General features: G+C 41.4%; 1 protein-coding gene across 2 annotated transcripts in view; it reads left to right on the plus strand.

Moving 5' to 3' along the window:
* The window catches only part of Usp8 (ubiquitin specific peptidase 8), a 47,442-nt gene that overhangs the window by 26,013 nt on the left and 9,251 nt on the right, over positions 1 to 12,178 (plus strand). For both annotated transcript variants that reach the window (NM_001430101.1, NM_001106502.2), the window contains 6 exon segments: positions 940 to 1,102; positions 2,239 to 2,383; positions 2,662 to 2,885; positions 6,757 to 7,317; positions 10,439 to 10,519; positions 10,939 to 11,201. In NM_001430101.1, coding sequence (NP_001417030.1) covers positions 940 to 1,102; positions 2,239 to 2,383; positions 2,662 to 2,885; positions 6,757 to 7,317; positions 10,439 to 10,519; positions 10,939 to 11,201 — 1,437 coding nt within the window.

A 12,178-nucleotide genomic window follows, 5' to 3' on the forward strand; every position in this document is an offset into this window, starting at 1 on the left:
GTTAACCAGTGAACAAATACAAGTTGTTGCCTTTATGAAGCTTTTATTTAAACAGGCAGATAAAGACAAGAAAAATAATAAAAATTAAAATATATAGTATTCCTAATATTAGTGAGGTGTGATGGGTGGATGTGTATTGGTCTGTCTTTCTGTCTTGGAGTAGACCCTAAAGTTTAGTTTAAGGAAGACTCACAGAAACGTTCTTAACAAGTGTTCAATATGTGCACATTCTGAGGCCAGGAGTGGAGAGCAAACCGAGAGAAGACAGTGAGGATAGAGGTCCTAAGCAGGAGTACAGCAAAGGGGACAAGCCATTTGAGAAGAGAAGGATGAGGTGACAGGATTGCAGTCTGGGTAACAGGCCACGGTAAGGACCTGAGCTTTCGTACGAGCAAAAGAATAGCTGAACACTGTTGCTGTGTAGTTGAGAGCTGATGACAGGACCTAAGTAGGCATAGACTTGAGCTGTAACCAAATGCCAGGATGCAGTAATGTGGGGGAAGGTCTCCTGACTGGTACTGTTGGGAGGATTCAGTACAGCCTGAAGCACATGCTGTCTGGCACACCGTGAGGCTGCGTGCACTTGCCAACTAAGGTAATCTTGCTGTTTAGTTATTATGAGTATAGATAGACGTGAGCTCAAATATGAGTAATCTATCCAACGTGATTCTCCAGTTTAGATTTGGCTGAGAAGAGTGTCCAGGTGATTTCCTGTTTTGCTGTGCTCCCCCACCCCATATTTTTTTTAAGGAGTTAAAATTGAGTCTGTTTCTTTTACTGTCTTGTAATTACTAAAAGCACTAACATGCAGTGACGAAGGGATAGAGTATCTTTGACTAGTTAATATCTTAATATGGACCTTAACTTGAGAACGTTTGTCCTGGATGTAAGAGGATCATTTCTCAACTTTGCCTTAATACAAATGCTCATTTATTTCAGAGTCACTGCCAATTGGATTGAAGCAAAGCTTTCAGATGATTCTAAAGACACGTGGAAAAAAAGGGGGAGTGTGGACTATGTGGTCCTGCTGGACTGGTTTAGTTCAGCGAAAGATTTGCTGCTCGGGACCACGCTACGGAGTCTGAAAGATGCTCTTTTCAAGGTTGGGGCTCTCCTTGTTGCTGTAACTGCTGTTGTCTGATTGTTTGGAGCCTGGTTGTTTTGACTGGCTCTGTTAGACTTTTAAACCAACTGTACTGAAGTTGTGTTCAGTAGCCATCTTGGCGGTGAAATTTAATATTGAAAGTCATAATGTGTTCTAGAACCTGGATTCAGTCATTCTCTTTTTAGAAATTTTACTTAAGGGGGTGACCGCATGGATGCTTATCTTTGGTGTTTATTCCAGCATAGCAAGGGGTGATGGTTGGAAGTATTTAAATAATTCGTTAAATTCTGAAATATCTGTGCACAAACACACACAAACACACACACACACAGAAAGAGAGGGAGAGGGAGAGAGGAGGGTAATCATTTTTTTTTTTTTCCGGAGCTGGGGACCGAACCCAGGGCCTTGCGCTTGCTAGGCAAGCGCTCTACCACTGAGCCAAATCCCCAACCCCAGGGGGCGTAATCATTTTTGTTATTTTAGGCTGAGGGTGTGGGATGGGGCATGCTTTTTAATCCCAGCACTCGGGTGGAGGGCGAGGGTGGAGCAGAGGCAGGTGGCCAGGGGTATTGTACACAGAACCCTTATCTTAAAAACCCATTATTTTATAGAAACACATTTTGAAAAGTGTGTGTATATGCAGGAGGTAGGAATAAACCCCAGAATGTAGAAGTGCTATCAGGTCTAAGCACCCAGGGTTAGGTAGCCTTGTAATTATTTTTTTTTTTTAAAGATTTATTCATTTATTATATATAAGTACACTGTAGCTGTCTTCAGATACACCAGAAGAGGGCATTGGATCTCTTTACAGATGGTTGTGAGCCACCATGTGGTTGCTGGGAATTGAACTCAGGACCTCTGGAAGAGCAGTCGGGTGCTCTTAACCGCTGAGCTATCTCTCCAGCCCCCTAATTATTTTATAACTTCTAAGATCATGGATTGTTTTTTGGTTCTTGAACCGGTTATATTGACATATATCTAATACCTTATTTAATGTTATGTTTTGAATTTATTTTGTTTTGTTTTCATTTTGCTCAGCAGGGAACAGTTCTACATTTGGGTTTGTTGTGATTTGTGGGTTTTACTGTCAAGAGACTGGTACCATCTTAAAAATATCTGTTCTTATTTTGTAGTGGGAAAGTAAAGCTGTCCTGCACCATGAGCCCTTGGTGCTGGAGGGCGGCTATGAGAACTGGCTCCTGTGCTATCCACAGTTCACAACAAATGCTAAGGTTACTCCACCCCCTCGGAGCAGGCCTGAAGAGGTGTCTGTCTCATGTATGTATGTATGCATGTATGTGAAATTTGTGTTTAAAATTGCTTCAGTACAGAATAAAACACTTATGTGTTCAGGGTAACCTTACTTGTATATACCTTTGTCCTATGAAATGCTAGTCTTCGGGCAAAACAACATTGACTGGGAGTTCATGTTCTTTAAGACAGTTGTGATTGCCATTTCACTCTATTAGTTATCACACAGCCTACATAGCATGTAAATACCGTGTGTGCAGTTCGCGGTTCTTAAAACACATGTACTGTTCTTTTGGCGGTTTTAGTGGATTTTACTTATCCCTCACTGGAAGAACCAGTTCCTTCCAAACTTCCTGCCCAGATGCCACCTCCTCCTTTAGAAGCAAATGAGAAGGCACAGTTGGTAACTGATCAAGATGGTAAACCGAGACCGTTAGTCCAGTCGGCTCTAGCCGGACCCAGTGTGGCTCCCAAAGCTGAAGCTTCACCCATAATTCAGCCAGTGCCTGCTACAAAGAATGTTCCACAGGTATTGTCTTGGTGTTTGTTTGTTTACTAACTTTATTCTTTTTTTTTTTTTTTTTTTTTTTTTTTTCCGGAGCTGGGGACCGAACCCAGGGCCTTGCGCTTCCTAGGCAAGCGCTCTACCACTGAGCTAAATCCCCAACCCCTATTCTTTTCTTTTAATATCATATTGATACATGATACACAGAGTTTTATATATTGTCTATGATACCTTAGGAAACATCAGAAGGATTTGGATTTGTGCATTTTTATTTTCTTAAGATTTATTTTATTTTAATGTAAATGTACAGTACATTGTCTCTGTCTTCAGACACACCAGAAGAGGGCATCAGATCCATTACAGATGGTTATGAGCCTGTGGTTGCTGGGAATTGGATTCAGAACCTCTGGAAAAACAGTCAGTGCTCTTAACCACTGAGCCATCTCTCCAGCCCCAGGCACCCTTATTTTTACAAAAACCTTTTATAATAATTATCACTGTTGCCCTGGCTATGGTAGACTACTTACAAGACTTCAAAGCTAGCTGGTGGTCATTTCCCATAACCTGTAGCAACAGCTTGTGTTCTGAAGTAGCTGGAAGAGATCAGCTGGTGACATTGCTGTGATTTGACTGGCACAGCTGCCCTCAAGGGTCTGCCTCAGATGGCTTCCAGGACTCCGTGAGAATGACAAAGCTTGCAAGTGCTCACTCACTCTCACACATGTACACGTCACCTACACCACACTCAGAGTTTTAGTCCTCTCTGCATTACTTCTGGTGGCTACAGATGCTATGGGAGAGCTGCTGTGCTGACTGTTCAGAATAATGGTGAGAAACTCTCTGACATGCTGGCTACAGGAGCAGACTTCTGTAGACAAAGCACTGCCCTGTGGAGGGCAGGCCCATCACTGTGGAGGGCAGGCCCATCACTGTGGAGGACGGAGCCCATCTCTGTGGAGGACGGAGCCCATCACTGTGCAGAGTAGTTGCCTGCTTTTGCATATCAGAGAGTGAGATATCAGTATTCTGGTTTTAAAACATATTTTAGTTACATTTCTTTGGCGTTTGAAATATTAACAATAGTTATTGAAAACTTGCAAAGCTATTCAGATAAAAATTTAGAGCTTCTTGTTAAGTTTTTTTTGAAGAAACAGTAATAAAACTTACCTATGTAGTATTCAGAATGGATTTGTAGCATTTATTTTCCCTCAGGTATCATCCATTTGAAGTGAACGATGCTGATTTCTTTAGAGCTGTTGAAAGTCAGTATCTTTATCATTTTTAAGGTTATCTAATATTTCAGATTAAACTTGAACAAATTGAATAAATAAGTTTCCTTAAAATATAAATGTAAGACATTATAAAGAGAAGGTATAATGTTGTATATGTCTTCAAGTTAATTGAATTCTAATCCTTATGTATCCCAAGATGACTGAGAAATGTACAGTTTGTCCAGTGTATTTTGAGGTCCTTTGCATTCAATAATCTGAGAAGTAATTGAGGAAATTTCTATATGAAATGAAAGTTTGTAAATGTGGGTAAGATGGACTCCTGGAGTGACTAAGAAAGACCTGTGTAGAGCCCGGTCACAGAATAGTGCACCATTGCTCTACCAGCCCCCGTGGAGCAGAGCAGGAGAACTGAGCTTCTTCTCCTTGGAGAAGCAGCAGCTTTCTGAACTCTGAGTTCTTAGTAGAGTTTACAGATGCAGAGACCGGTGGAAAAGTGAGTGATTGAGGCCAGATAGCCCTTGACCTCCATAGTTGAGGGTCCGTGCTGGAGAGAGCACCATGACACCACATGCGACTGAAAGACAGACAGTGACAGAGACTTGGGTGGAATTTGAACTTTGTTCTGTAGGTATGAGGGACTGAAGAAGGAATTGTAAGTTTGAGATAGTGAAGTATTGTGCTTTTCAGATTGGGGAAGGGTGAGTGAGCCAGCAGACAGGGATAGAAGCTTTGGCTTTGGTTCCTGCTCCACTTGTAATGTTGGCTTTATCTCTACAGTGGTTCTCCCTACTTCATCCTCATTTGTAGAAAAGACAAGTGATTCTGTTTATTTGAGGGATTTCTTTGCTTATATGAAAAAGTAAGAAGGCAAAAAATAAAAGTGAAAAGAAAAAACAGTAACTTTGTTCTAATGTTAACATAAAATACCTTTAATAAGCATGCTGCATAAGTCATTATTAAGAAGTTCTCAGTTACATTCTCCTTTCTGTTTTGCAAACACTATTTTCAAGAAATGTTAGGATTACGTCTCACAATATTGCTGGAGCAGCTAAAGCACCTCTCGGTGCTCACATTCTAGGTATATGGCAGCTTTCTTAATCAGACGTGGTGCTGGGGAGATGGCTCAGTCAGTAAAGAGCCTGTTGTGTAAGGATGAGGATCTGAGTTCAGGGCCCCAACAGCCACATGAAAGCCAAGTGTAGCATCACACACCTGGAATCCTGGAACCGGGGAGGCCAGAGTAAGGGAATCATGAGCCTGTTTCAGAAAGTAAGATGGGGGGCCAACAAGATGGCTCAGTAGTTAAAAATGACTTGAGTTTGAACCCTAGGACCTATGTGGTAGAAGGGGAGAACTGACTCCTGCAGGCTGTCTTCTCACTCTCCCTACCAAGTAAATACAATTAATAATAGCTTTAAAATGTATAACAGGGATAAGAATAAAGAAGTAGGGCTGGTGAGATGCTTTAGTGGGTACAGGCATTCATGCATGGGCCTGATGACCTGAGGTCAGCGTCAGTCACTGAACCCTGCAACGTGGGAGAAAAGGCCCAACTTCCGAGAGTTGTCTTTTGACCTCCACACTTGACTCTGCATTCACACTCACATGTGGTGTACACACACAAAATAAGTAAGTATGTTGGGGCTGGAGAGATGGCTCAGCGTTAAGAGTACTGGTTGCGCTTCCAGAGGACTTGAGTTCAATTCCCAACACCAACATGGCAGCTCACAACTGCCTATATATAATTCCAGTTCCAGGGGTCTGACACACTCACACAGACTCTTACACTCAGGCAAAACACCAATGCACATAAAATAAAAATAAATATTAAAAATAAAGGAAGAAAAATGTTTAAGTATTAAAGAATGAGTAGTAGACTGGCTATGATAAAGTTTATTTAATTCATTTACTCATTTTGTTTATAGGTCTATGTACTTAAGTATATGTATATGAATTACAACTTAAATATGAATGGCAATGTAAAATAGGATTTTATTAAACGAAAGAGAAACATGGTCAGATTTGTTTTACAATGGATGAGTGACAGGTTAAGGCTCTTGCCAAATAAACCCGGTGACTTGAATTCAATTCCTAGAAGGTGTTCCATAAAGGTGGGAGAAAATTATCTTTTAATTTTCACACTTATGCTGGGCACATCAGATATGTAGCTGGAAATGGTGGAGGCTTTTCTGGAGTTTTGGAGTTAGGCAGTAGGCTTCCTGGTAGTCTCAAAGCTGGTAAAGCTGAAAGGAATCTCATCAGGCAGCAGAAAGCTGTGGGAAGAACATGGCCTTGAACTGCCATGGTTTTATAGAGCTGTGTGGAGAGTGAGGGGACGCTCTGTATCGTGGGCATCATACATTCATCTTTGGCCATGCTGGATGTGAGGTATTGTGTGGCACTTCTGTGGAGATGGGGAGGGTAGGTGGGTGTGTCAGTATGGAGCTTCAGACTCGTCTGTCCAGTCTTGGTTCTGTGGTCAATCATTAAGACATGTAACTCTTGTGAGCCCAGAACACATGATTGCAAACGGAAACTAAAGTAATACTCCTAAATTTTGCTGAAGCAAAATTTGTAGGTTTGGGGCCAACTTAGCCTATGTGTAAGAACTTGTCTCAAAAACAACACAAAAAGCAAATTTTGTTCTATTTGTGTTTCTCCAGGTTGATCGTACAAAAAAACCAGCAGTTAAGTTGCCTGAAGATCATAGAATGAAATCTGAAAGTACAGATCAGAGTGGAAGAGTTCTTTCTGACCGATCCACCAAGCCAGTATTTACCTCTCCAGCCACCATGCTAACAGATGAAGAAAAGGCTCGCATTCATGAAGAAACAGCCCTTCTTATGGAAAAGAATAGACAGGAGAAGGAACTGTGGGAAAGGCAGCAGAAGGAACAGAAAGAGAAGCTGAGAAGGGAGGAACAAGAGCGCAAAGCTGGAAAGACCCAGGATGCAGAAGAACGGGACTTCACTGAGAATCAGCACAAAGCAAAGGATGGACAAGAGAAGAGAGACAGCAAACAGACCAAGGCAGAAGACAGAGAGCCCCCAGCAGATGGGGCCCAGGACGCCACAGGAACGCAAAGACAAAGTAAGAGTGAACACGATGCTTCCGATGCTAAGGTATCTGTGGAAGGTAAAAGGTGTCCCATGTCAGAAGTGCAGAAGAGGCCAGCAGATGTGTCGTCTGCATCCTCCATGTCGGGAGAGCTGAGTGCAGGCAAGGTAGGTAAAACAAACAGTAAATGTGTATAAGATGATGACACAGGGATTAGGGGGATGTTTGCCCAGAAACCGGGAAAGGGAATAACACTCGAAATGTATATAAGAAATACTCAAGTTAATAATAATAATAATAATAATAATAATAATAATAATAATAATAATAATAATAAGGTTTTAGAGCTGGAGAGGTGGCTTAGAGGCTAAGAGCACTGACTGCTCTTGCAAAGGTCCTGAGTTCAATTCCCAGCAACCACATGGTGTCTCACAGCCATCTGTAATAGGTTCAGATATCCTCTTCTGATGTGTCTGAAGACAGCAACAGTGTACTCATATACATAAAATAAATAAATAAATCTTTTTTAAAAAAGGTTTTAGTTAATAAATAGACCTTGCATTTTGAGTAGTATGTAACGCCAGTAGAGTCTGAGAGCATAGTGAATACACATGAAAAATTAACGTTTTACACCGCATTGTAAACCAGCGCTTCACATTCTGTTGAGCTTTATTTCCTTCACTGACTCATTTTTCTCTTTAGGGGTATGAAATTCCCAGTGAGCTCAGTGTTAACCTTGGCAATAAAATACACCTTTCAGAGAGACTTCAAAGTTTTCTTTTTGTTTTTATTTTCAGTCTGATAGGTTTAATAATAGTTTAATTTAGGTATTTACATATTATAAAATTTACCTGTTTTTAACATGCAGTTAGTCAGTGACTTAAAAATTTACAGACTTGGGGCTGGGGATTTAGCTCAGTGGTAGAGCGCTTACCTAGGAAGCGCAAGGCCCTGGGTTCTGTCCCCAGCTCCGAAAAAAAAGAAAAAAGAAAAAAAAAAAATTTAGACTTTTTTTTTAATGTGTATGGATGTTTGCCTGAATGTATGTCAGTTCCTCTGAGGAGGGCAGAAGAGCACGTGTCTTGGGAACCCACATCCTCTGGAAGAGCAGCCTGTGCTCTTATCCTCTGAGCCATGTCTCCAGCCCCTTACCCAGCAGAGCTCCCATGTTCATGCTGTAGCATGTATTGGCAGCCTGTTTCTCCATGTGGCTAAGTATTATAGGCTCTGCACACACACACATGTCAGTTTGCATTGTTTAGACATTTGCATTGCTTTTTGGGAATTATTTTGAATAATGCTACTGTGAACATTTGTGTCTTTTTTCTTTTAAAGATTTATTTATTTAATGTATATGAGTACACCATCACTGTCTTCAGACACACCAGAAGAGGGCATTGGATCCCATTACAGATGGCTGTGAGTCACCATGTGGTTGCTGGGAATTGAACTCAGGACCTCTCAAAGAGCAAATCAACAGTGCTCTTAACCATTAAGCTATCTCTCCAGCCCTGTGTCTTTACTTTGAGTGGATACTTAGGACTGGAATCTTTCAACCCATTTTGTTAATAAACTTAAAAACTGAAAAACAAACAAACCAAAAATAAAAAGACTTCAAAGGAGCTTGGCACAGTGGCACATGCCTTTAATCCCAGCTTTCAGAAGGCACAGAGAGAGACAGGCAGGTCTCTTGAGTTTCAGGCCAGCCTGGTCTACAGAGCAAATTGTAGAACAGCCAGAGCTGCCATCTTCAAAAACAAACAAATGAAAAAACAGAACAGCAACAGTAAAGAAACTTAAAAACAAAAACCAAACAACAAAAAAACTTCCCAAAATGCTTTTTCAGTCAGCTGCCCACTTTACACCTGTCAAAGTATATCCACATCCTAGCCAAAACATTACAATGATTGTAAGATGCAGCTTGTAGTTTTAATGTACATTCCCTAATGACATTGCTCTCTTTTTTTTTTTTTTTTTTTTTTCCTTTTTCTTTTTTTCGGAGCTGGGGACCGAACCCAGGGCCTTGCGCTTCCTAGGCAAGCGCTCTACCACTGAGCTAAATCCCCAACCCCTATTTATCTTTGCTCTTCGTTTTCTGAGATAGTCTCATAGAGCCCAGACTGACCTTGAACTCATGACTTTTTCCCCTTTACACCGCAAAAGCTGAGGTTGTAGGCAGTCGCTATTACACCCAGCTTATCTGTCTTTGACAAAATCGTAGCCAACTTTTAAATTAGACTGCCAGTTTTGACTGAGCTATAGGAATTTATAATATTCTGGCTAAGTCCCTTATTTGAAGTAAGATTTGTAAGTATTTTCTCCATGATGAGAAGTGTCTTTCATTTACTTAAGGAAGTGTTACAAACAGAAAAGCCTCTAAAGCTAGAAGCATCACCAGTCAGTGTGGGGGACTGATGCTTCAGCATGCTGCCCGGCATTACTTACATGTAGAGAACACTACATGATTTTTGTAAAAGGATACAGAAGAGACTGTGGTGGGAGGGAGGGCAAGGTGGCTTACACTACATCAGGAGATAACCATCTGACAGACTTATGTGGCTCCTTCTCTCACCAACCACTATGGAGAGCCTCCTCCCCACTCAGCACCAGGCTTCCGTGCATACTCATCTCCAGTGCTGCAAACACAGTGACTGCAGAAGTAACCATGTTGTTAAGGTTTTAGGAATCGCTGTTGAAGACAGAGAAGAGTCACACAGCTCTCAGCGAGTGCTCCAGAGTCTGTACCCTTTGAGTGTCTCCAGTCTCTGTGCAGGGGATAATTAACTAAGGATTACTCACTTGCCTTTGGATCTCTCCTAGCTAGCAGCTGCAGTCATAGTCCCTGCTTCCCTGGGCCTCTAGGCTTCCTTTGGAAAGTTCTAGAAGTGTTATTTCATTTTCCCTCTTACTTCTTATTCCTTTAACCCTTGATATAGTATACTTTGAGAAACACAAAACCACCTTCATCTTTGATGCTGCCTTTAAAAATATGAAGTGTGGGCTGGAGAGATGGCTCAGTGGTTAAGAGCACTGACTGCTCTTCCAGAGGTCCTGAGTTCAATTCACAGCACCCACATGGTGGCTTACACCATCTGTAATGGGGATCCAATGCTCTCTTCTGGTGCATCTAAAGACAGCTACAGTGTACTCATCTAAATAAAATAGATAAATAAATCTTAAAAAAAAATATGAAGTGTGGTCAGGAAACTTTTTTTTCCTGTGTAAGTACTTTAAGTTCATGAATGGAAATTTTTAACTGGAAAATCAGATTATTGTTTTTTAAACTAGGCTCAGCGAGAACCTTTGACAAGAGCAAGAAGTGAAGAAATGGGGAGAATTGTGCCAGGACTGCCTTTAGGCTGGGCCAAGGTAAACACTAGAATTCTATATTAAAATGCACCCTACTTTGTTTTAAAAAGGCATTTTCTAGTTGTCCGTCCACTTTGCTGGAGAATATAAACTCTTCCCCTGATTACTGTAGAGTGAGAGCTCCAGCCTCAGGTGCTGGCTAACATATGAACACCCTGGCAATATAATTTTGAAATTGCATATTCTATTAAGGCAAACCTAAATTTCTTTGAAAGTTTGTAAAGTGATTATCACTTTTATTCAAGTTATTTTAGGCACTGCAGAATATAGAAGTTTGTGCTTAGCAAACTCAAGGCCCTAGCTGTAATCCTTAGCACACACGTTTTAACTCAGATGTAAATATTGCAATGGGGATGACACTTGAGTCACTTCTGTGCTTATATGATTCTCTTACCTTTTTGTTATTTTTCTTTTCCAAGTTTCTTGATCCAATCACTGGGACTTTTCGTTACTACCATTCACCCACAAACACGGTTCACATGTATCCGCCTGAGATGGCTCCTTCGTCTGTGCCTCCTTCCACCCCTCCCACTCACAAAGTCAAGCCCCAGATCCCTGCTGAGCGGGACAGGGAGCCATCCAAACTGAAGCGCTCCTACTCCTCACCAGACATCACTCAGGCCCTGCAGGAGGAGGAGAAGAGGAGGCCAGCAGTGACCCCGACAGTCAACCGGGAGAACAAGTAAGCACTCCCAATTCTAGGACCAAAACAGTGGCATCAGTTAAACCTATCTGAATGTCGTCACCTTGGAGGATTCTGATGTCATGATGGAAGCTTAATACATGAGAAGTTTAATTAGTGTTGATATAAAGTGTTGCATATATTGTTACAGCACTTTCCCAGTATCATGCCCAAGGCCTCCACTCATCTTTCATAGGTCACAATTTTTTTTGTAATTTTTAATTTTATTAAGGAAAGTGTGTGTGTGTGTACACATGTGTACTTGCACACACAATACTCTCATCTACTGTGTGGGTCCTGACGATTGGACTCAGGTAGCAGCCTTGGGAGGGAGTGCCTTTATTCAGTTGGTGCTGACCCAAGATGGTAATTTGTAGGATGGTTGAATTGGCGGTGTTACAGTACTCAGTTTCCAGCACTTGTTTCTCTCACCCAGTCATCTAGGAGCAAGTCTCCTCTTCCTATCTCTGCTCTCCGGGTGATCAGTGGGTTTAGGTTTCCCTAAGTAGCACATCATTTTCTTGCATTTTTGCCCCTAACTGATAGGAGTTTGGCAATTTTGGGGGATGGAGTGGAAATTCAAGTGGCCTTGGCCTCTGGGCTGGGGTCAGAAATATTGGGGTGGGGGGACTTACAGAAGTACTAAATACGAATAGGTGTTTGTCCTTGCCGTTGTTTTTAACACAGTACGACAGCTATTTACATCGTATCAGGAATTAATAATCAGAAGTGGTTTAAAGGAAACAGGAAGGGGTACACAAGTTAACACAGACACTGTAGCATTTTATCTCAGGCATGGAATATCCTTACTGCAGGGGCCTTGGATATTGGAGTTTGGAGTATATATAAATAAGTGATGGGGTGTTCTTTTCATGTATTATATATCATTTGTTAATTACTAAGGGTTTTCAATTTATCTTTTCTAGCACATCCCAAGGAAGTAATCGGTCCCCTCCCTAAGAATTCACCTTACGAGG

This window comes from Rattus norvegicus, chromosome 3 (genome assembly GCF_021556685.1).
Source record: "Rattus norvegicus strain SHRSP/BbbUtx chromosome 3, alternate assembly SHRSP_T2T, whole genome shotgun sequence".
Taxonomy (NCBI): domain Eukaryota; kingdom Metazoa; phylum Chordata; class Mammalia; order Rodentia; family Muridae; genus Rattus; species Rattus norvegicus.